This window comes from Notolepis coatsorum (genome assembly GCF_963971535.1).
Source record: "Notolepis coatsorum genome assembly, chromosome: 14".
Lineage (NCBI taxonomy): Eukaryota > Metazoa > Chordata > Actinopteri > Aulopiformes > Paralepididae > Notolepis > Notolepis coatsorum.
The window spans coordinates 70620272-70646175 of NC_140178.1; the positions used below are offsets into that span (position 1 = coordinate 70620272).

The 25904-nt window shown below is 46.3% G+C and overlaps 1 protein-coding gene across 2 annotated transcripts in view; it reads left to right on the top strand.

Annotated features, from left to right (window-relative positions):
• tex2 (testis expressed 2) overlaps nucleotides 1–25904 on the top strand; it is a 156066-nt gene that overhangs the window by 105994 nt on the left and 24168 nt on the right. For both annotated transcript variants that reach the window (XM_084328553.1, XM_084328554.1), the window contains exons 5-6: nucleotides 10413–10776; nucleotides 17226–17536. In XM_084328553.1, coding sequence (XP_084184679.1) covers nucleotides 10413–10776; nucleotides 17226–17536 — 675 coding nt within the window. The remainder of the gene's footprint in view (nucleotides 1–10412; nucleotides 10777–17225; nucleotides 17537–25904) is intronic.

Below are 25904 nucleotides of genomic sequence, written 5' to 3' on the forward strand. Positions count from 1 at the left end.
TAGAGCTAAATCTATACTTTATAGTATTGCTATCTGTCCATTCTCATTGTCAATTGGGACCATAAACCGTCCCTTCAAAATGGATTAAATAAAAAAAAAATCATCAATACGTTCTCATTTTATAGCGCCGTGAATATAAGCGTTATACAGGATTTGGTCTAGTATATTTCCTGGAAGGCGAGATAAAGGGCTAATAGTTACTAACGTTATATCCAATGGCATTTCCGTTATACAGATGCTACAGTTAAAACTCAAACTGCATATGATCGGCACCATCCTCAAGCATGTATGCATGAAAGGGGGGGGGGCGGGGGATGCCGTTTCTTATTATTGATTACCAATAACCGTGTTCGTCTAAGTAGCCACATAGGCCGATCGTATCGTATCATAACAAGGCTCGATCGGGCTGTAATTTACGTGAAAAAGATCTTACCATGAGCCGGTTGGATCCCCCCGAGCATTTCCCCATTATCGATCGCCATCTGGTAGATCGATATGTCCATTGGCTGATGATAAATCCCCTTATTGCATAGTGAAATCCGCGCTCCAAAAGGTATTCCGTGGAACAGACAATTCTCCACTTGCACAATCTCAAAGTAGCCATTTCCGGCTGACTTCCGGTTGCCAATGGCACTTCCTGAGTTCCTGTCCCATCCAAATACATTGGTTTTAGCTACTTTTCTCCCCTTATTTAAACAACTTTGTCGTCACAGAGAGGCAATGATACGTTTGTATTATTATAGTATAGAATGTATTTAATAAGCAAACGTTTGTCAGCAGGGTTTTTGGGCTGTATTTCATGTAAAAACGTTTACTGTTAGTTTCCTTGCTCAGCCAGCATTAGCTAACAGAAGCTAGTGGTTAAACAGGCCGGATTAGCTTTGAGCTAACTATCTTTCCCGACCCATGTATTCATTCCATTCTAAACATAACGTTAGTTTACAAAACATGACCCGTCTATATAACGTTGAGGAACAAATTATATAGACGGGTAATGTAACTGAGGGGTACAATTCCCTGACTGTATTGATAAGTATGGTATCATTAAACCACTACCGCTTTATGTACTTTAATTACTGGCCATACAGTACACGATATCTAAGTATGATGAACACTTTCCCACATATGAAATCAGGTCCACACAAAGGTAATAGTCAAATATTTAATATATAGCAAAAGGTACATATAATAGTTACTTATTACATTTATGATTTGAATTGAATGCTCTTGTAAGGCAAATGAGTACTCGTATGCAAATCAACACTGAATGTCCAATCTCTGGTTACACAGGAAGCAAGTATACAACCTAGCTCTTAGGGGATTATAGCGATGGTCACTTAATGATTATAGCTGGATAATATACTGAAGGGGTCCCGCCGGTTGTAAGCCAGTAGGGGGGGTAGGAGAGCCGTCGGCTGTATCCCGTCTGGTCAACGATTTCTAGGGAGAGTCCAGGTACAGAACACAGTGCCCGTAGAACCTTGATCCGCAGATGAATACACTTGGGCTCTCTTGTAGACGATAGCTGTAGCTGTCGCTGTCGGTCCACAACGAAGAAGAAGCGAGGCGACCTCAGTCTGGTCTGAGCGCCGTCTCACCTTGGCTCCTCTCGGGGGGAAATCCAACACTCACCGGTGTTGGCGATTATCCGCTCCACAAATCAAAGCACCAAAGCAAATAGATATTCCATGCCGTATAGGGCTCAGCAGTCGTCGGGGTAGGTAATCCAATGTGCAGGTCCACTCGTCCTCGCCCAGAACTCCTCGGATGAAAGCACCACGCGTGGTCTGCCCAACCTGGTTAAGACTCTAGATAACGCGAGGAAACGATGGGGGTGCTGCTCACTTTAGAACTCTAACCGAACGATGCACCATACATAATAATAGACTATTATTACTTAATAGAAATACGGTGCCAAACTCTGGCAATTCAGCTATTAATTCGCACGAGGTCTCACTGCTATTCTAAGGCCAAACAGGCCGTACTACACCGCACGCGGTATCGTGGGGTGAGGCTTCACGTCTTGTTACTTAGTTGGGTAGAAGGGTAAAGGACTAAGAGGAATTCTACATTTCTTGCGCCATATTTATATGCACAGTGGACAAGTAGTGCCGCTCTGCTTTCGGTAGCCGTATTCCTGCGCGGAGCTGAGGCTAGTAAAGGCATGTCTCGTCGGTACCTTTGAACTTGAATGCCAGGGGCTTGTCCCTGGCGCCTGGTCCTTTTGTCCAATAAGAGAATGAACTATTATGGGCTGTAGTAGAATAAAGGGATATTCAGTGTATATGTACAAGGAATATACAAGGGATATCAAACGATATACAAATACTATTAAATATATATCCATAAATAAATATATATATTCGGTTTAATCTGATCCTTCACAACAGCCGCCCCCTAATTAGTCCCACCTAATTAGCTGAGCAGAGACATATTAACCGCACTGTCCACTACTCAATGTCCGCTGTAAGGGTCAGTCAACTCACAAAGTCATAGGGTCATGGTCGTCATCAATAGTATCAGGGAGCCTTGGCAGTTCTATTAGCCTCGCCACGGGTCGGGTGTAAGTTCGTCCTTGGACGAGCACTTCAGCTGCTCGGACCTTTCCATCGGCACCGGTGATCACTTTGCTTACGCGGCCAGCCGGCCACATAGCTCTGGGTAGTGACTGGTCGATGATCATGACGACTGTTCCTTCTGTCAAATTGTCTCTCTTTTACCCACTTCTAGCGGGTCTGTAGAGACGGTAGGTAGTGGAGTAGGAAGCTGTTCAAAACTTATCAGCCAGTACTTGACTGTACCTCCACATTCTTCGGCCGTTCGCTTCTTCAGGCCTGTACATTGTCTGTGGTAGCGCGGGGTCCAGCCGCCCCATCAAGAGTGTGTTGGGGGTGACTGGGTCGACATCTGCTACATCACTTGAGACGTAACCGAGGGGCTTTGAGTTCAATACTCCCTCGATCTCCGTGAGGACTGTCATTAGGACTTCTTCCGCCACAGTCTGGGCCCCAAGCACGGCGTACAGGGCTGTCTTTATGGAACGTACTTCTCGTTCCCAGGTTCCACCGAAGTGAGGTGCGTTCGGGGGATTAAACTGGAAGTCAATCTGGGATGGAGCGAGGTGGGTCTTAAGTTCTGGGCCCATAGCTTGGAAGCTCTCTCTCAGCTCTCTTTCTCCGCCTTTGAAGTTTGTCCCGTGATCAGACAACAATGTAGACTGTTTTCCTTTCCGTGATGTGAATCTTCGGAAGGCCATAAGGAATGAGTCTGTGCTCATGGTTGGAAGGAGTTCGATATATATCGCTCTGGTGGTCATGCATTTGAATACAATACCCCACCGCTTCTCGGTTCCTCTTCCTCTCTTTATATACAGCGGGCCAAAACAGTCCATACCGGTGGAGTGGAAGGGCTTGTCGCCGAGTCGGAGGCGACAGGGAGGTAGGTCAGCCATCCGGGGTATACTGGGCTGCGCGCGCCACTTACGGCAGTCTAGACAGGTTCGCTGGAAGCGCTGCACTGCTTCTCTCCCTTGCAGTATCCAATAACGACGTCTGATCTCCGCGAAGACTCTCTCTGCCCCTGCGTGGTGCACATCCTCGTCGTATTTCTTTATGATCAGCTCTGTGACCTTGTGTCGGCTGTTCAAGACTATCGGGTACTTAACGTCATCCGATAGGTCTGGGGCTCTCCGCAGACGACCACCCACTCTGATGAGATTATGGGCGTCGCTCTCGGGGGCCAGGTGAAGCAGTCTGCTGTCTGATGGGACGGGCTTTGCTCCCTGTAGACAAGCTAGCTCATCGGGGAACGAGTCTCTCTGGGCTCGTTGTAGTAGAAGGAGTTCTGCTTCTTCGTAGTCAGCTGCTGAAATGTCAGTTGTGGGCTGAACCTCTGGGTGGTGCCACAGAAATGTCTTTAGCTGCGCACTCTCTAGGGTGAGGCAGTCGTCTAGAACCGGGTCTGTGGGGACGAGTGTGTGTGTCAACCCACAGAACATAGGTTTCTTGTTCTCTGCCTCCTCTTTGCTCGCCTCCCGTGGGGTGGGTGTAGGCCACTCTTCTTCGGGGAGCTTGAGGAACTCTGGCCCGTCACTGTAGAGATTGGGACGGGTGAGGTCATCCAGGGACATTCCCCGGGTGATGACGTCAGCTGGGTTGTGTTTGGTGTCCACATACCGCCAGCTGGTTACTTCTGTTAACTCTTGAATCTCGGTGACTCTGACTCCCACGAAGACCTTGTATCTGCACGAATCAGACCGGATCCATGTGAGTACGGTCGTGGAGTCTGACTCAAGATTGTTCTTTGCACCGGAATGGTGAGTTCACGTTGGATTAACGTGGCGAGCTGCGCTCCTGCTAGGGCTGCGCAGAGCTCTAGGCGCGGGATAGATTGTTGCTTGCGTGGGGCTATTCTTGAGCGAGCCAGGATGAAAGCAGTATGTATTTCTCTTTCCTCCTCTTGGGCACGCAAGTAAGCCACCGAACCGTAGGCTACTTCGGAGGCGTCGCTGAATACGTGCAGGTCGATCTTGCATGTCTCTGGCCTCACTGTGGGTGGGAAGTAGCTGCGGCATATATTAACACCGGGGAGTGAGCGGAGTTCCGTCTCCCACTCTCTCCATGTGGATGCAAGGTGTTCGGGTATGGGATCGTCCCAGCCCTGGTCTTTGTCCCATAGCGCTCTTACAATCATCTTTGCCCTGGTGGTGTAAGGTAGAATACATCCCAACGGGTCATATTGTCTGGCGAGTGTTCTGTATACACTCCGTCTGGTGGTCGGTATTGCCGTCGACCTTCCCTGCTCCTTGATCAGGGGTTTGTGTCTATAATGGAGCGAGTCTGTTTTGAAGCGCCAGACTAGTCCTAGTGTCATTTCTTGGGCTTCTCCTGGGATGGTCGCCATCCAGGTATCGCTGCTCGCGGCCTTGTCCTCGGGGGAGAGGCGGCGCAGTACTTGCGGGTCGCTGCTGGCCCACTGCCTGAGATCAAAGCCGCCTTTGATCAGGGAGGCGCGGAGCAGCGCACGACGTCGCCAGTCAATTTTCTTTATGTGTCCCGCTGTGATTCGCTTGTTAGTCTCAGCGCGGTACACAGCCTCTTGAGCGGGGTCTTTGGCTAGGCGCCGCTCTGTGTTCAATAGATACCGCTCCGTCGCCTCTTTTGTAGCACGAAAGGTGGGCATTCCCTCTCGCCTCAGGAGTGGAGTTGCGTATCTCATCACTCCGTTGACGTTGACTCTCTTTGTCCCGTGCTCGAGGAGGGCTATAGCGTAGATATCTTCCTTAGAACGAATGTCTTTCTTTTCGTTCTTAAAGGGCATTGTCTCTAGTGTCCATAGCCTCTCTACATGCTGCAGGAGTGTGGTGTCTCCTTCTGTCGCTCTGGAGTGGAGGCAGCTAGTGGCTGCTGTTCGGTTAAGAGACTTGGCGAGGGGGCCTTGTAACGTCTATCCTAGGCGGGTCTCGACTGCTGCAGGACAACCTCTGGGTCCTGTATGGACCCGGTCTATCGGGACTATGAGGTCTGCATGGTCGGAGCCTATCAGCAGGGTCGGGGTGGCGCCGTCTATGAGCGGGATAGGAAGTTGACGCAGGTGCACATATTTCTCCATCAGCTTGGCGATGGGGTAGGTGTACTGCGATAGTCCTATTTCTTGGCTGGTGAAAGCATTAGTAATCCTGTACCGTCTCTCTGGCTGCCCGCTTGCTGCGATAGTGAAGGAGACATTCTCGCCCTTTATCGTCTTTAGATCTCGTCTTATTGTCCGAATAGTCATCTGGTTCTCGCTCCCCCGTAGCCCCAGCTGGGCCGCAGCGGACGCGAGGAGAAGGGTCTTCTCTGACCCGTCATCAAGGACGGCGTAAGTGTCCATGATCTTGTCTTGGTAACTCAGGGTTACACGGACCACCTTTAAGAGCACCTGGGCGCCGCTGCTGCTAGCGGGGTCAATGTACATAACACTTGCCTTTGTGCTGTTGGATGGTGCAGGCTTTCTTTTGTTACTGTCGTGTAGGACATCCAGATGGGCTCCGTCACACCGACTACACTTCTTCTTTAGGCGGCACTCGGCTGCCATGTGACTGCGCGCACATCGGTAACAGCGCCTGTTGGACTTTATCCAGTGACTTACTTCTTCAGTGGTCATCTTCTTGAACTGGTCACATTGTGACAACCAGTGTTCCTTCTCGCAGTACGGGCACACCATCTTCCACTTCTCTTTCGTCGAGGGGGTACTGTGGTTCTTGCTGCTCGGTACTGATTCTGATTGGTGCATGACAGTCACCGATCTTCGGCCATCGTTTACTCTCCTAGGTCCCTCTCTGGAGCTTGGCGTGCTCCGCACGAACGTATCCAGCCGTAGGCTGCTGACTTCTCTCGCCAGGAAGTCGGCTAAATCTAGGAGGGATGGCTCGGGACCGTTAGGATCACGGTGGTCTCTTTGCCGCCTGAAGCGCTCCTGTCGGGCGGGCGGCAGCTTCTCTAAAATCCTCTCGACGTTCGAGTTTGCGTATAGTTCGTGCATACCCTTTTCTCGTTGCGCCCCCAGCATCCCTACCAGGGATTGTACTTTTATAGACAGGTCGTCTAGTGAGCGATTGTCTGTTGCTGGGGGTAGGCGGTCGATATGCCTTATCTCCTGTATTACGTAATCCCATATACGTCCATATCTCTGGTCCAGCGCTGCTAGAGCCGCGGTGTATGGGGTCGTAGAGGTGGCATAGGCCAGCGCTATGTTGTGCGCTCGGGGCACTTTCAGGTGCTTCAATAATATTGCATACTTGTGGCGTTCATCAGCGACATCCACTATCATTGTCTCTAAGCACATCCGGAGCTCCGTGTACTGTGCTCGATTCTCATGGGTGAAGTCTGGAAACGTCGGTGTGCCAATGTATGACGCCATGGATGGCTGGCACATCGGTGAGCGTTGGGAGAGAGGCCTCCTGGGCGAGTCTCTTCTTACGCCTCTCGGTGGGCTGGTACTGGCAGGGTACCATGGCCCGCTGGTCCAGGTGCTATTCCTAGGGACTGGTCGTGCGTCATGCTCACCCGTGAATCGAGTCGGGGGTCTGTAGCGCAGAGCCGCGGGGGTATAGCCTGGGCTGTACTGGACCTCCTGGTCCTGTGGAGTAATGTGCTGCTGTCGGGCTTGACTCTCCTCTTCTCCCTCTTCTTCTTCTGCCAGGTCACCTAGATCCTGTAGTCGTCTATTTAGCCTCTCCGCGGTGTCCGCTGTTCCTTCCTTGTAGCTGGGTCTCACTTGGACCGGTCGGGGAATGAGTTCGGAGGGGGGTGTAGACTCTCTCTGTTGGTCGAGTTCAAGGTCGCCTGCTCGGTTAGGGGAGGGTGCCCTTGACGTGTGTCTTGACGAGGCTCTGGAACCCCTTGTGGAGGGAGGGGGTGTTGCCCTGGTGATCAGCTGCTCCATTAGCTGCGCTTGTAGTCTGCCGCGCTCGGCTTGTAGTCTGTCGCGCTCGCCTTGTAGTCTGTCGCGCTCGGCGTCGCGCTTGGTGAGATCGGCTTCTCTTTGGGCACTGGCAGCGGCACGCTGGGTGTCGGCCCGGTCTCTTGCCATATTCTCTTCCGTCTGAAGGCGTCTCAGCTCCAGACGTATGTGCTCTTCTTCGCTCCGTTGCTGCGCTTGGAGTTGTTCGCGCTCGCTAAGCGTCTGTGCTTGGAGTCGATCGCGTTCACCCTGAAGTCGATCGCGTTCACCCTGAAGTCGATCGCGTTCGGTCGAGGCTGTCAGGCTGGCGAAGAACGCCTGTGACAGCATCCTCTCCGCCTCGCTGGGGGAAGACGCTTGTAGAGGTGAGCCGCTCCTGGCTGTACTCGTTGGGGAGTCCTGGAGCTCTATCTCCTCGGCGCTCTCCTCATCTTGTTCCGTGCAGAGTTCCACCTCTGGAGGGTTGTCTTCCTCCCGGAGCTCTGGGGGGACTACTTCTTCGGTATTGGCGGGGGGTAAAGTCGTGTCAGTTCCCTCCTGGTCCCCACCGTGAGCTTGGTCAGTTACATTAGAACCCACTAGGGCCTCTGTGGTCGGGGTATCCTGGTTGATAGGGTCGGACATAATTTTACTTTCTACTTTTACTGCGTTTACTGTTTGTAGAAGGCTAGGTAGTTTACTGACGGCGTAATCCTCTAAGTACTGAGGTGGCTGTCGTCTACGTTGCGGGCGTTCTACTTTAGGAGGACCGTTTCGTGGAGTGTTCATCATAGGCCATTTCAATATTAATACCACTATATTAATATTACACTAATTACCCTCCGGCTCGAAGGACCAATTGTAACTGAGGGGTACAATTCCCTGACTGTATTTTCACTATAAAATCATATTTCTAAATGACAGGAAGTTGATAAACTGGCCGGAATAGCTTTGAGCTAACTATCTTTCCCGACCCATGTATTCATTCCATTCTAAACATAACGTTAGTTTACAAAACATGACTATATAACGTTGAGGAACAAATTATATAGACGGGTAATGTTTTGAACAACTAACGTTACGTTTAGAATGGAATGAATACATGGGTCGGGAAAGATAGTTAGCTCAAAGCTATTCCGGCCAGTTTATCAACTTCCTGTCATTTAGAAATATGATTTTATAGTGAAAATCATTACCAAAACGTCCGGAAAAACCTCACGGGAGCATTATAGACCGTCATACAAATGTACAAATGCTATAAGGTGGCAAGAAATGCACTATAAACAATACTTTATGCATCGGCAAAGATCCTTAGCTCAAAGCTATTAAGGCTAATGCTGGCTAACAAGAGGCTAGCGCAAGAAACAACGCCGCAAAGTATTGTTTATAGTGCATTTCTTGCCACCTTATAGCATTTGTACATTTGTATGACCGTCTATAATGCTCCCGTTAGGTTTTTCCGGACGTTTTGGTAATGATTTTCACTATAAAATCATATTTCTAAATGACAGGAAGTTGATAAACTGGCCGGAATAGCTTTGAGCTAACGGATCTTTGCCGATGCATTCCATTCTAAACGTAACGTTAGTTGTTCAAAACATTACCCGTCTATATAATTTGTTCCTCAACGTTATATAGACGGGTCATGTTTTGTAAACTAACGTTATGTTTAGAATGGAATAAATACATGGGTCGGGAAAGATAGTTAGCTCAAAGCTAATCCGGCCTGTTTAACCACTAGCTTCTGTTAGCTAATGCTGGCTGAGCAAGGAAACTAACAGTAAACGTTTTTACATGAAATACAGCCCAAAAACCCTGCTGACAAACGTTTGCTTATTAAATACATTCTATACTATAATAATACAAACGTTTCATTGCCTCTCTGTGACGACAAAGTTGTTTAAATAAGGGGAGAAAAGTAGCTAAAACCAATGTATTTGGATGGGACAGGAAGTGCCATTGGCAACCGGAAGTCAGCCGGAAATGGCTACTTTGAGATTGTGCAAGTGGAGAATAGCTATCGCTTCAGATGAGTAGAAAACTACATTAGAGATCCAAAAAGAAAAAAAAGACAACTTCTGCCACAGGGAACACTCTATTATCACGATAGCGCCGCCTAAGAGGATCTGACCGGTATTGCACTTTCTCGAATTCAAAGAGTAGGGTAAATCTGCAGTGCCGCTCGGCGACCTTGAATAGGTTACGTATTCAAATGGAATAAAAGCCAAAACAACTTGCCACGGATATTGCCGTGCTTCTGTCCACAACGGGTGGAATCGAAACACGGAGATATCCGTTGTTCGTCCCCATTGTGTTAAACAAGTCAAGAAGAAACATCACAATAAATCAAGAATAAAAACCACCATAAAATCCAAATATGCAACACTCCCAGACATACCCCAGAGACACATAATAAGTGTCCCCTAGGCATGTACAAGTAGCAGTACCCCCCCTGCTTCCATCCTATGGGGTATGAAGAGGATACAGTAGAAAGTAGGTAATGAGTGGTAACTGAAGGCTATATATTTACTTTGTGCTTATGGAAACTAAAAGCCATATCCTTTTCCATTGTCTGAGTAATTTGTCATTTGAGTGCTAGGCTCATGTATTCATATTTTCATTTGGAACGCCAATGTCATTCCATCATGGGCCCTCTACTATACATCAACTAACAATATAACAGGACCCAAGCCATTCATCTTTTTTAAAGTTTCCCCTGTGATTCATATCTGATGCATGGCTACATTTCTATAGGGCTTTTCTAATATAAGTACTATTCCAAAGCACTTTTACAATTGACCATATTCACACAGTGGCCATTTTGCTCTGAGAACAGGGGTGGGAAGGAACCCAACCTGAGCATGACATAAGAGCAAAATGTCCGACACGTGAATATGGTCAGTGGTGTAGGTATGGGTGGCCCCAGTGGGAATTGAACTCCTGACCCTGGCAGTGCCCAGCACTCTACTTACTGTTCACTCACTCAACAGATCCACCTGGTGCCCCAGAGCCTGGCCAGGAAGAGAGTCTGGAACAAGAAGTACCCCATCTGCATCGAGCTGGCCAAGCAGGAGGACTTCATGTCCAAGGCCCAGGGAGAGAGGGCCGAGGCTGGGGAAGAAAGGTCTGCTGCAGGGGTGGGTGAGAGGCTGGAGAAGGCGGAGAAGGTGGAGGGACCAGGGTCAGGAACGGGAGAGGAGCCCAAGAGGCGAGCCTCTGCCGGGGCGGATCTGACAATCTACCTCTTTGGGAGGACGGGCCGGGAGAAGGAGGAGTGGTTCCGTAGGATTCTGCTAGCGTCCTGCCTGAAGTCAGAGGGGAGAGGTGTGACTCTACCTGGCTTTTGCAAGAGTGGTGAGTTCAAGACTTACAGTAACAGATATATAGATAGATAGATAGATAGATAGATAGATAGATAGATAGATAGATAGATAGATAGATAGATAGATAGATAGATAGATAGATAGATAGATAGATAGATAGATAGATAGATAGATAGATAGATAGATAGATAGATAGATACTAGATAGATAGATAGATACTAGATAGATAGATAGATAGATAGATAGATAGATAGATAGATAGATAGATAGATAGATAGATAGATAGATAGATAGATAGATAGATAGATAGATAGATAGATAGATAGATAGATAGATAGATAGATAGATAGATAGATAGATAAGATACTAGATAGATAGATAGATAGATAGATAGATAGATAGATAGATAGATAGATAGATAGATAGATAGATAGATAGATAGATAGATAGATAGATAGATAGATAGATAGATAGATAGTTGTAACTTAATAGGCCAGGTTACATGATTAATGAGTTATATTTCATATATGCTAATATCGATTATTGTTTACATTTGAAAGCAAGGTTGGAAGAGTGTTTGTTTATTAAAGCCAAGAGATACTATTATTTACATTAGTCGCCACATTAGTTGGTAGAAATACAAGTCCCAGAATGCCTTGCACCTAGTAACCTAGTAACCAGCTGTGTCCATTTAGAGTGATTAAAAGGGACATGCATTGCTATTCCTTTCACTATTTGGGCAACTTTACACAATTCCTAGGAGTCTATGGAACACATCTGTACAGTTCTTTTATATTTTTAATCAAGTACTCAAAAGCAAGATTTTTCGAGTTCAAGATTCCAAGCTGCTTGTGCTGGGCTCCGCCCATAAGCGCTTTGAGTGACAGTCACCCACACAGTCTGTGACTGGCAGACAGATAGAGAGATAGAGGAGGGGGATACTAATTAATTTTGCCGCGGGGGGGCATAATCCCACGGGACAATGCATTGGTAACTTGTTTCAAATGACAATATATACCTCTGTGAATATTATTGCACGGATCGGAATATGGGCGTGTGCGTGGGAACATGCGCAAATATATTTTGACAGTGGGCGGATAGGTGGCGCAGTGGGCAAGGCGCTCGCCACCAACGCAAGAGACGCTGGGTTCGAGCCCAGCTCTCGGCGTTGCTACCAGCTTGGCTGGTCGTTCATACTAATACAATTGGCAGTATTAGGGGGTGGGAAGCTGGTGAGTGGGGATCGGACGTTGTGGACAGCGACTCCTACAGGTCGGTTGGTGCGCCTGCGCAGTAGAATCAGGAAGCGGCGGGGCGGCGTGTCCCTCCCACGCAGACCCTCGCCGCTGAGAGATCACGCTGTGCAGGTGAAAAGATGCGACGGCTGCCTCCTCGAGTACCGGAGGGGACACGTGATGCAAGGTTTCGTCCACATTGCAGCCGGCTTGTGGGAGGCATGGCCTAACAGTGTTCAAGACAGGGGAGGGTAGAATTGGACAATAAGAAATTGGGGAAGGGAGAAAAATAGAAAATGGGGAGAAAAAGTAGATAAAAAAAAATGTTTACAGTGATATGCTGCTCCCGACTGCGGGGAGAAGACCCATCCCCGCGGCGCACACATTTACACACACTCCTGCGTGTGGTCCTTCTCTCTCTCTCTCCCTCTCTATCTCTCCCTCTCTCTCTCCCTCTCTCCCTCTCTCTCTCTCTCTCTCCCTCTCTCGCTCGTTCTCTGCTGTCTGTCGGCACCCTTGAGGAAGTAATTCCACTCGCTCTGTTGTTGAGCGAATTGTGGGCGGTGACTACAACCACAGAGCCAATCAGATCACAATCAGCTCAATCAGCTCCTTGCTAAGTCGCATTGCGAGTCAAATCAGAATTACCTAATTCACTGGGGGAGGAGATTGTCTCAACTGAATTAGAGCAATCCGCCAAAATGGTAATTAGATAAACAGACCCATTGATACTAACCCCCATTGCTATAAAACAATGTTAAACACTGGAAAAGGCCATTTATAAGACACGGGACCTTTAAGTTGCCGACTGGTGCGAGTGTTTTTTGTGAATGAAACGGATGACAAGAACTGCAATGTAAGTAATTTGCGCCGAAAGCTTCTATATAAAGGACAGCGCATTGGAACCCGACGTTTGGACAATCTATTATTTTGGGAAGTAGTTTGGGAAGTAGTTATTCTATATAGATACTCCCACTAATGCACTCAAACACACATGCATGCATACCAGGCCATGTGAGCGGATCGGAGCGTGAGCGGCGCGGGGCGCGGAGCGGGCGGTTTTGACGTGAGCGAGGAGTGGGTTTTAAAATGGGTCGGCGCGACGTCCGGAGCGAGAGTTCTCCTCCGCTCCAATCCACTCCAGGTCGCTCACAGTGGTTTAACACTGTTGATGTAATATACATGCAGTACAATGCCAAAGCAACAGATGGCGATGTACAAACATGAAGGCCATTTTCAACCAATGAGAAGGGTGAACCTGTGATATCCGGTTCAGGCTTTGTCACTGTAGAGACGCCCACACTCACTCCTGTTAGAAAAAGTATCGACGCCATTGTTGTTGACGTTAGCTTACATGCTAACGTTAATGGCAGCGACCATAGCATTGTGGCTCGGCTAGCCTATCATCGCTTAATATAGCTAGTGAATGGATAAACAACGTCATTTAACATTGCAGAATGGGTACAATTACAATGCGGCTCAATACAAACAATTGTTAAGGGGCCCAGGGGGTGTAGACTGTTGTAGTTTGAGCTAATTTACACCATGCTCCAAAAAAAAAAAAAAAATGTGCCGAGCGATCTGGCGCAGGGCTCGATTCAAGGTGAGCGGGGAGCGAGCGGAGAGCGACTTGGGGGCGGGGTCAACATGATCGTTTAGCGGAGCGGACCAAGCTTTAAAGAGCGAAGAGCGGATTTCTCGGCCGCGCCGATCCGCTCACGTGGCCTGATGCATACTAGGGATGTCCCGATCCGATCACGTGATCGGGATCGGGGCCGATCACGTGATTTTCCGAAGATCGGGATCGACAAAAAGAAAAAACTGGAATTATTATTATTTTTATTTAAATTTTTTTATTCAACAAACATGACCATGTCCACGTCTTAAACTCATACTGAGGCCTTAGTTTTGGTTTTAAATTGCATATCATCATTCATTTATTTATTGTCACACAGAGCAGAAGAATTTTGCCAAAACAAACCAATAGTATCCAGCTGCAGAACGGCAGACCAGCCACAATCTCAGACCCAAATTACATTTTCTTTTTTTTTTTTTATCCCAATTTCTCACATTACATTCACCCTGAATGTTGACGTTATCCAGGTGAAAAGTTAACTTCATTCAAGCGAGGCATTGCAATTCTTGACATAAATCATTTGATGTATAATTAAATCAAAGGAAATGCGTTTGGGTCTGAGAGTGTGGCTGGCCTGCCGTTCTGCAGCTGGATACTATTGGTTTGTTTTGGCAAAATTCTTCTGCTCTGTGACAATAAATAAATGAATGATGATATGCAATTTAAAACCAAAACGAAGGCCTCGTATGAGTTTAAGACGTGAACATGGTCATGTTTGTTGAAAAAAAAAAAAAAAAAATCCTTTTTTTTCTTCTTTTTTTTTCATCGGATCGGGAAAGATCTTATCGGCAGATACTCAAAATCACATGACCGGGATCGGATCGGGAGCAAAAAAACGTGATCGGGACATGCCTAATGCATACATGTGCACAAACATACTTACTGATACACTCTCACTCACACAAGCATGTAAGTACACATTGGTCACAATTTTGCATCTCTCTCTCACACACACACACACACACACACACACACACACACACACACACACACACACACACACACACACACACACACACACACACCACACACACACACACACACACACACACACACACACACACACACACACACACACACACACACACACACAACCATGTCTTTGGAGGATCTAACTGTGCTGCCATCAGATCTGTGTATAAACTCCATTTTAGGGATTAGGGATACAATCCCTCGACGGAGCCAATAGATGAGAGGGAATGGGTCAGGAGGATTACATGCAGCCTGATGCAGCATATTATATCATTGCCCTCCATTGTGAGATTTAAGCCTGCAAGTGTAAGGCCCAAATCCAAAGGAAAACACTGCTTCTGTGTGTGTGGGGGGTGGGGGTTGGATTAGGATTATAATAAATATCATTTCCATTAATAGGGCTTACTGTGTATGTACACGACACCGATTAATATTGGCTAACATGTTTATTACAGAATTTTAATCTGATGGACGTAGTCATACAACACAGTGCTGTATATGCTAACGCAGGGTGTTGCACAACAGTACACACTGACTATATGAATACAAAACAGATATTAATGATCTTAGTCTTCATAAAGTGTTGAACCTGCATTATGTAGATTATGTAGATGTGCTAGATTCTCACATCAGCTCATTTCTTCGATGAAAGAGGGGAGAAAGAAATCTTAGATGTACCTATCCTCATTCTGAGCACCCTATATATTTTAGATTAGATTATATTAGATTAAATGGTCAAATGTATTGTCATTATACAGCACAAGTACAGTACAACGAAAAGGGGTTTGGTATTCAACCATTGGCAAATTCTAACAGTAAAGTGCAATAGTAATATACAATGTACAGGTATCAAATATATGAATTAGTACTACTGGATGTAGTGCTAATCAGATGTATGTACAGAGTTGTAGTACCAATATGTAGTAAGGGATGCATAGGTAAGGGATATGTACAGATATAGATATAGTACAGATATGTAAAAGGATTATGTGCAGGTATGTACATACAGGTGGATAATTATTGTATATATATATTGTATATACACCTACGGGAGGCTGCAATTCGAAACTGGCCCCGGTAAATGTCCAAACCCCCCCCAACCCCCTCCAATGTAGTTTCTTCTCCCTCAAATGTATACAGTATATTTTCTTTTTAGAAACTCTGTCTCTTAAACAGTACTGTATATTTGTATATCTTGTATGTCATAAATGTTATGATGAATTGAAAATGGGGGACCCTGATGTAAACAATACGAAAGTCTTTCTCTGGTCTGCATCCCCTTAACAATTGTGTCTATTTAAGCATTACATCACACGCAGGAGTGGTTTGTGACCAATAAACCATGCCTAGGGGTGGTTGTTAGGCCCGAGGCGCAGCCGAGGGTCGTTAGACCCCCCTAGGCATGGTTTATTGGTCACAAATCACGACTGCACGTGGTGTAAAGCTTTTATACAACTGCCAGATTCATCCAACCTTATTTCTATACAATAAACACACATTAATCGAAGATTTATTGAAAAAACCATCCGCCAGAAAAAGTAGTTCCCACAACTCCATGTGGAAGCAGCTTGAAGTGCATCCAACCAAACTAACACATCCAACTGTGTATTATTGGAATGATTGAGAGAAGTTGCCTCATGTGGAAGCAGCTTGAAGTGCATCCAACCAACTAACACATCCAACTGTGTATTATTGGAATGATTGATTGAAAATTTTATTACCAGATGCAGAATATAAAGTAGGTAAAACAAATTAAAACGTTTTCTTTGCCCTATAGGAAAAAAACGTTTTCTTCGCCCTATTTTTTTATTTATTTCTTTTAGCCTAAACTTAACCAGTTGGAAACCAGGGGTACAGTAATAAAATTAGCAATCAACCAATCAATCAATTCAATAGACCATGCTCACTTAAAACAGCGCTGCTTCTCTCTCAGTCTGACTCCCCCGCTGTTGCAGACAGGAGTGTGTGTGTGTGTGTGTGTGCGTGTGTGTGTGTGTGTGTGTGTGTCACAGTGTGTGTGTGCGTGTGTGTGTGTATGTGTGTGTGTGTGTGTGTGTGTGTGTGTGTGTATGTGTGTGTGTGTGTTTGTGGGTACGCCAGCGTCGGACAGTGTGTGAGAGAGAACGCTGCAGTCAGTAGAAAGTAGGAAGGAAGAAATTTAAATCAATCAATTAATCTATCAATCAATCCGCGATTTTTCTTTTGTTCTAGATTGAGTCAAGACCCATCAATTACATCATCCAACATTGTTTAAAGGACTAACACATTCCCCTTGACAGAATCGCTTCATATTTAGTCGTTATGGTGCTTTCAACATAACCATTTGTTGTCCGCGATCTTGTTTTCTCCCGGAGTGAGCCGGGGAGGGTTATGTGATTCGGTTGTGGGCGGGTCCTGAGCCCAGGACCGTGGATTGTTGCCAATAAAGACGTGTGAATGGCCAATCAGAATCGAGAAATTTGCATGCCGTTGTATAATGAGCCGTACTCTATTGTACCCATTCTGCAATCTGTTAATAAAGTTTTCAATCAATCAAGTATATTCAGCATTATTGTACATGCTGTCATACAGACTGGATTATATTCCCTTTCCCTTGTCCTTCCTCTCTGTGTCCCAAACTTCCCTTTCCACCTCCAGCCTTCATGCCCTCCCACAGGCACAGTGGCCATTCAGGTGGGGCTGCCGGAGGTCTGGAGGCGGAGAGCAGGAGCAGCAGCCGTGCCAGCCTGGATGAGGTGCTCCAGTCCCAGTCTCAGCCTTGGCAGAGAGACCCTGCCTCTCCTCCACCCTGGGGGTCTGCTGGAGTTGTGAGGCAGAAGACGCTGTTGGACTATAATGTCTACATGGCCAAGTATGTGAACCCCCAGCCCCCGCTGGATAGCCCAACCACCACCACCACCGGCAGCCCTGGACACAGCCCAGAGAGCAGCCCCAGAGCCACCAAGAAGGTCGGTAGGGGAGGGGGGTGATGGAGGGATGGTGGGGCTAAAGGGGTGGAAATTATATGGGGGCAACACAGGCTTTATTCATGTTCAAGAGGAATTCCACTGAAATTTACTTCTAGGTTCTAATCCTGCAACTGTAGTCGTTTCCCTAAAATTTGCCACAGCTTTCTACTAATTTATGAATTTCGAGTTATGATCTCTCAAACTCTCCACTTTAGACCATTAGTAAAAATGGAAAACACAGTCTGCTACAGTGCTAGCTATCAGTCACTAGTTACTAACATTAGCCACAACTACTAATGTTTCACAACTGCAAACGTAGCTGGCAAGTTAACAAATCTCAAGTGGATATTTTATTAGATTGCAAGGTAAAGTAAACCTACCATTGTGGCTTTTCATCTGAAACCTCTCCAGGAGCGTAATGAAAATAGCTCACCATATAGCTGGGGTCATCCCTATGTTCCCTGGGTCCTATGTTCCCCGGGTTCTATGTTCCCCGTTCCCTCAAAAAAAAAGGGTCCTATGTTCCCCGCTCCCGAAAAAAGGGTTTTATGTTCCCCGGTCCCGCTCCCGGAAAAAAAGGGTAAAAAAGGGTCCTATATTCCTGCTCTTATGATTGCGTGAGTGTGGTTCAAACGTTGTGTTCTGAAGGTCCAGATTAATAATTATAATTAGGTCAACAAAAGGTAGATTAGGCTATCACCAAAAGTTCACGTTTATCATTTTCTATACCTTATATATATATTGTTTTATTTGTATATGTTAACACATTCTCTGCCACCACTTTAATCATCCTAAACCTCTGCCAGTACTGTAAGTCTATGGAGATGTTCACCTTCTTTGCAGGGCTATAACTTTTTAAATTGTATTGCTAAATTGACATTACTATGGCCCATTCAACATCGATTAGCTATCGTTCAGGATGTAGGAACGTTTTACTTTTTCATTCACACATTCATACGAAAATACCGTCTAGAGTATAAATATGTTTTTATCGTTTTCTGCAGTATTTCCTAGAACGTGAGATATAGACATAAATGCATGTATTCGATTATCAAATGCCGTTTGATACCGATCAACGTTATATTAAAAAATTCAACTGTACATGGTCCTAAATGTTATGACTGATCATCCGCGGGTGAGCGGAGGGGGGGGGGTCGTTTATAATTCCGTGACCGACGTTAAATGATTTATGTAGTATGGGTGATATATAGATCAGAGCAGTTTGTATCGAAAATGATAAAGAAAAACGCTGAAACTCACGTCAGTCTCCTCGTACCGTTGGGCGATGAGAGTGGAGCAAACAGATCCCAGTTATGTGATGTGGATCGATGCGATCCAGTTCCGGTTTGTACGGATCCATATCCACGGTGTGTGTATTGAGTCCAGCGACGATAAACGAGTGGCCGGACGGAATAGGCAGATGCACCAGGATCACAAGAGATCCACTTCCGGTTGCAACTCGCCGATCAGCCACCAGGTGGCAGTATTGAAGCGTTGCAGAGTTGTGATGGCTCCCGCAGCATATGACAAGGCTCCGTGAGTGAAATATGAATACCATGACGAAAATATGAAATATGAACTTGAAACACGGCGTACGCCGTTATTGGCAGAATTCGCATGAACTTGAAACCCGTCGTACGACGTGATTGGCGGGAAAAGTGTTAACAGAATTCGGCTATAGGGCGACAATAATGTGGTCAAGAGGCATGGTTTCTATCTTGAGCCTTAACTGGTGTGGTTTATTATTCACATGGCAGAGCAGTAACACTACAGGTCTTCTCTCACTGAGATACTGGGGGAAAGAGAAAGAAGTGGGAGGAGACACCTCTATTTATACTCGCCACCTGGTGGTGTTCCTGAGAGTCTCCGCCTAGAGCGCTCTCTAGTGGAAACAGTTATATATGCAGTTAGACAGTTACTAGTGTAAACAGTTATATATGCAGTTAGACAGTTACTAACAATCCTACACAGAACCTCTGCCTTCAACACTCCCACTTAGGGTTTAGCATACTGGATAACTTCTTGGAAAAACATTTTACAAAGGAAATAATATAATCCAAAAACATCAACAGGGTATGACAGTCAATACTTTCACATTAAACATGACCCTTGCAAATCCCTTCAATTTTAATTTGGAACAGATTTCCTCATAGTGTCTGCTACTCTGTCGTCCGTTGGACAGTAAACCGGTATCATGCTTTCTTCTCTGATGACAGATCTGATGAGATGATATTTTCTATATTGGCATGTTTACATCTATGTTGACACACTGGGTTCCTAGCAATCACAATGGTTCCCTGGTTGCCCTCATAAACAACAGCCCTCCTATATAAACAGTGTCCATCATTTTTAACTGATGTTGACAAAATGCCCCTCATCTTCAAAAACCACCTTATCTGGTATAGAGAGTACATTCCAATTACCTATTACATATTAACCAATATACTCGTAATCTTATCTCCATCACTTCTAACAGTTGTTCTGGATAAATACACTCATGTATGGTCATAGCTAGAGCCGTATATTCGGCTTCACTAGTTGATAGTACCATTGTGGGCTGCTTCTTTGTTTTCCCACAAAACCAGTGAGCTGTCTGTATTCAAACTCACACAATATCCTGTACCTTTAAGATAACAAAAAAAACATGTTTGGCTGTAATCCAAATGCTCCTCTATGGGGTCAGCCAAATGTTGTGACAATCCACTCTCTACAAACCATTGGTCAGGGCGGGTACACATTGTTAAATAAATGAGGCTACCCACAGCATCTCTGTACATTTTTCAGTTTCTGAGCATCCTACTGATAGTCTAGTCTTTGATCACATGGTGTTTCCCTTGATCTACATTCTTACATGTCTAAACGTTTCAGGGTCTTTCCCACATAGTTACATCATTGAGAACATGGTAAGTCATCCACCTCTGTACTTAAACTTGGAATTAAACAATCACCCACCTCTGTACTTAAACCTGGGATTAAACATAGGGTCCATTTCAGTATTTAGACATTGACTCTAATCAGGTATTTAAACCTGGATTCTACTCCTCCCGTATTTAAACCTAGAGTATCCTCCTCCTGCCTTTAATCAGTGTAGCCACCCTCCTTCATTATTTAAACATGGAGTACCCTCCTTCAGCATTTAAGCAATTTGCTACGAACCACACTTTGTATTTGTCGTGGCCTTCAATACCCTCCTGGATTGAATACACCCATTTCCCTCCCACTGTCTGTCTGCCTTCTGGTAACTTGGTTGAATACACCCATTTCCCTCCCACTGTCTGTCAGCCCTCTTCGGGGGACAATGTGACCTCTTTAAAGGTCGGGGTTACCCCACTGACTACCCTGTAGTAGTAATCAACGGGGGTAGGTGTACTGTCCTCCTCGTCACTCCCTTTCCGGGCATAGTCTGTCAGATACTTTGGGGGGTTGTGTTCCCTTGAGGGATACCTCCCACTGCTTGGGGCACTTGACGTCACCCTCGGGTGCTCCTCGTCATCGCCCTCTGGGGGTTGCTGACTGTCTGCCTGCACGACCGTACTAAGTACACTGGGTTGATGTGTCTCTGTTTCTACACACCTTACTCTGGAGTCCAGCTCTGGCTCCTCTGTCTGTGTCTCGCTCTCACATGTTGCCTTCGTGACAAACTTGTCTAGCATGTGTTTCTGCACTCTCCCGTTACCGGGATGATAAACTAGGAAAGCGGGGCTTCCCTTGTCGTGTCCTACGAAAAATCCTTTTACCCCTCTGGACTTGGGCTTTCCCCTGTCCTGCAGGTACGTGTATTTGTATCATTCTGGCTAGATTACACTTCTTTCCTGTCAGTGCTGTATACGGGGTGGTGCCCGAGTGCTTATTAAAGCACCTGTTTCTGGTGTAAGCGGCTTCTTGCACCGCATAATGCCATAGGCTCTTAGGTAAGTTACTATCTGCTAGCTTACTCCTAGCCATTTCGAAAAGGTTATGCCATTCCCTCTCTGCCACCCCGTTCTGGTGTGGGGGATATGGACGTGACGTCTCGTGTCTTATCTTATACCTTCTCAACAGTGATTGGAACTATCTGTTTGTGAACTCAGTTTCGTTGTCGGACCTCAAGCATCCTACGTTACCATAAGGGGCTACGTCTGCCAGGAATTTCTCCGTGGCCTGGGGTGTGTCACTCTTTGCTTTGAGAAAGTAAACAAACACTGCCCCTGTGCACACATCTGTAAAAGACAGTACATATCCAAAGCCTCCTATGGACTCGTTGCTTACTGGGCCGGCTAGGTCCGTGTCAACTAATGCAAGTGGTACCCTTACTCTGTCTGTGGGATTTCTGTATCTCGGTTGAGTAAACTTCCCCGTTTTGCAAATTTTTTGTCAGGTCTACGCTTTTCTCCTTCAATGTGCATGCCTTCTGACACTACTTGCAGTTTCAGTAAATCCTCGTAATTACAATGACCCATAAGCTTGTGCCATGTCTGAATATCGTGACTGGCCATTACGCTACACATATCATTATTATCATTACACTTGTCGTTGTCATTACACTCCGTTTGCAGATGATATATTCTCTGGTACATCTTTATCTCAAACCGTGTACCGTCAGGTTCTACAAGAAAATGTTTACCTTTATCGAAGAATACCTTGGCACCTCTTGCAGTAGCAGCTATTACAGAGAATAGTCCTTGTGGGAACGATGGTATGTAGAGAGCGTTCTTTAATGTCACCGTACGCCAGCGCCCCTTACTGTCCATGAGGCATACCTGTGCGTCTCCTCTCTCTTGCACCAATCCGTAGGTGCGTCTCCCGTCTGCCAGCTCCATGCTGTGCCTCTCCGGGTGGAAAGTGTCGTCAAAGTTCTTGAACCGACTCCTGTTGTTGATGACATGGGACGACGCACCTGTGTCCACGATCAGTCCCCTTCTGTGGGCTCGCTGCAGCTGGGCCGGTCCGGCAGTGCACGCCGTCCGCGCCCCATGAAAGCGCAGTCTTCTTGTCCCGTTATTCTCCGGGCGTCGTCTCGATCCGTCTCACGTCGACCATCACCGTCATTGTGTCCGCTGTCGTCATCCTGTCCACAGCCGTCTTCTTGTCCGTAGCCGCCATCTTGTCCGTAGCCGCCATTTTGTCCGTAGCAGCCATTTTGTTCGTGGCCTCTGTCTCGTCCATGGCCGCCGTCTCGTCCATGCACGTATCGCGCGCTCTGGTCGTGTTTCTTCATGCACGCTCTGTCTGTGTGCAGGGGGCGAAACTAGAGCCCGCCAAGCGCCATTGGCGATCAGTTTTTACGTTTGGCGACTCCCACTGAGAGGTCTGCCCGCCGTGTGGCGGGCAATCAAATAGTCATGTGAAAACCGAAAATCATGATCCAATTCTGAGCGGAGTTCTCACTCGCTGTCTCAGCACAGACACACAGCGCATTGCTGCTCCTACCCCTCCCGCACCTGTTTCTGTATGCTGCTGCATGTAAACAGAGGCTATTGCCTCAGACAGTCACCGTGACTGACGTTAGTCTAGTCAGAGGGACCTCCGTGAGCTAATGTTAGCTACTGTTACAAAATGACCCAGTCAACTATTCACTTTTAGTTTAATACATGAGGCATTGTGTAACGTTATCCAGCCGGCTAGCTACTGATAGCTCCCGACATCAACAACTGCTCCAGCAAGTGTCCAGTGCATAATACCTCCGTTGGCTAGGTAGCTCATGTTAGCCCACGTTAGCTCACTAGTCACTACGAAATGTCCCAGTAAACTAAATAGTTCAGAGGCGTTGTCCCAACGCCATCCAGCAGTAGCTACAGATAGCTCCTGACATCAATGTCCTACAAAGCCCCTGGCTTACATTGCATGAGGGCTGCTGAATAGGGTCCAGCTGCAGCACAGGAGAATCCTTTCATGCTGAATGTAGAGTTTAGGGCCAGCTGCAGCGTCGGAGAATCCTTGCTGGAGCTGGAGGCCACTCGAGTATACACACAGACAGTGGAGCTGTTTGCAGACAGCAAGGTGGCGATGTCTCGCAGATAATACAACTACAAGTATGATTATATAATATATATATTTTATTAACAAAAAAATTATATAAAATAATAATTATTTTTTTTTTAATCAAAAGAAAGTTGGCAGGTAAGAAATATGCTTGGCGGGTAGATTCTTCCCATCTACCCGCCACTGGCCGGTGAGTCAAAAAGTTTATTTCGTGCCCTGTCTGTGTGCCCCATGGATTTGCAGAAGCTACACCAGACAGTCTTTGTGCAGTCGCTTCTCCAATGGCCTTTCTCTCCGCATCGCCAACGCGCCAGTTCCGTCGTGGTCCTGGTCCTCTCCCTTGGCGTCGCCCTTTAGCACCCTCTCTCCCGCCTCCGCGGCGGCTGGGTCGGTATCTTCTGAGGCCACGAAGTTCCTTAACTTAGCCATGAACTGTCCCAACGTCATGTCCGTTGAACCGTGTGTTACCAGGAGTGTGAACAGTTTGTACAGCTCCGGTAGTCCTCTCATCATCATCGCCATCATTAGCCCATCACTTGGTGCTTCTCCGGCACTCCTCAATGGCGTCGTGATCTGCTCCGCTCTGTTGACGTATTCGGTCACAGTCTCGGTGGGCCCCTTCCTCAGGGCCGTTAGTGCTATGTAGAGGGCCACTACTCTGGGTCTTCCTCGCCCGATGTAATGCTCTCTCAACACCTCCAGGCTTTCTCGGCCTCTGTCTTTAGTGTCGCGGAATATCAGCCCCAGGCTGGTGTCGTCGAGCAGCGGCGCTAACTCACAGTCCGCGTCTGCGTTACGCTGGTCGTCCAGGGCCTGCTCCTCCGCCGCCAGCTCTCCCGTGGGGGCCGCCAGGACCGTCTCCCTCAGTCCCGCCCCGTGCATGCAGCATAGCATGCGCTCTTCCCAGAGCTCGCAGTCCTCTGCTCTTCCATTGAATGAGGGTCATTTGCCCCTTCCCTTGTTTTCCATCCTCTTCGTTGGTGGTAGCCAAGGCTTAGCTTTAGCTCTTGTTGGCCTAGCGTCTAGCCACGCGGTGCTCCCGGCGCTAACCTAGCCTATACTTTAGCTAAGCTTGCTACAGTACCCTTATTATTTCGCCCCGGCGTTATCTGGGCCCATAACCTGTTAACAGAATTTGGCTATAGGGCGACAATATTGTGGTCAAGAGGCATGGTTTCTATCTTGAGCCTTAACTGGCGTGGTTTATTATTCACATGGCAGAGCAGTAACACTACAGGTCTTCTCTCACTGAGAGACTGGGGGAAAGAGAAAGAAGTGGGAGGAGACACCTCTATTTATACTTGCCACCTGGTGGTGTTCCTGAGAGTCTCCGCCTAGAGCGCTCTCAGTTATATAACAGTTATGGAAACAGTTATATATGCAGTTAGACAGTTACTAGTGTAAACAGTTATATATGCAGTTAGACAGTTACTAACAATCCTACACAGAACCTCTACCTTCAACAGTATAAGATATATATTTACTGTTGACCTGATAATGTTTTATTATTCGCCCTTTTCGTATATGCTCCTTGTATCGTGCGCTGTATACAGTATACAGCGCGAGCCCACGCACCCATTGGGACGGAGAAAAGTTCACCGTTAGTCGGAGAATAAAAGTGTATGATGAGAGAGGTGTTTTGCTACAGCGCTGTGGTGGTAACATTGGTGCCGCTATTAATTGGAAACTGTGTCGTAGTATCGCCGTATACTATATGTATTTATATACTGTATATATAGGCAACATTATTCTGTATTTTTCTCAAACGAAATACAGTAGAGATATCTGTCAATAATCAATCCAAAATAAGCTTTTATTGCAACCAACCCATCTGTAATTAAACTTGAAGTCAAACAGTAAAAAAATTATAATAATAATAACAATAATAAAATAATATAATAATAATAATAATAATAATAATAATAATAATAATAATAATAATAATAATAATAATAATAATAATAATAATAATAATAATAATAATAATAATAATAATAATAATAATAATAATAATAATAATAATACAACAGCAACACATACACATGCAGATTTGCACGTAGGCCTATCAATGTGTGGTGAGGTGTAAATGTGAAGTGTAAATGAACATCTCTCGCTCATGCCATCAGCTGTTTTGTCGTTCTGTTTCTTATTTCAAATGACCGAAATAGATAAAACCAATCAATCAAACAGTAGCGGCTGCTGGTTCTCTCTCCACTAGGGGCGCTATACCAAAACATTTTGCAAACATGTACAGTACCACGCAACCGACTCATGGCAAGACGTGAGCGATTCGACTCACGCTCACGGCAATGAATCGGCTCTTATGAACGAGTCGCTCAGCTGTTACTACAACAACACACAACCAGTCAAATAAAGTATAGTCTAATTCACAACTTGAAACACAATA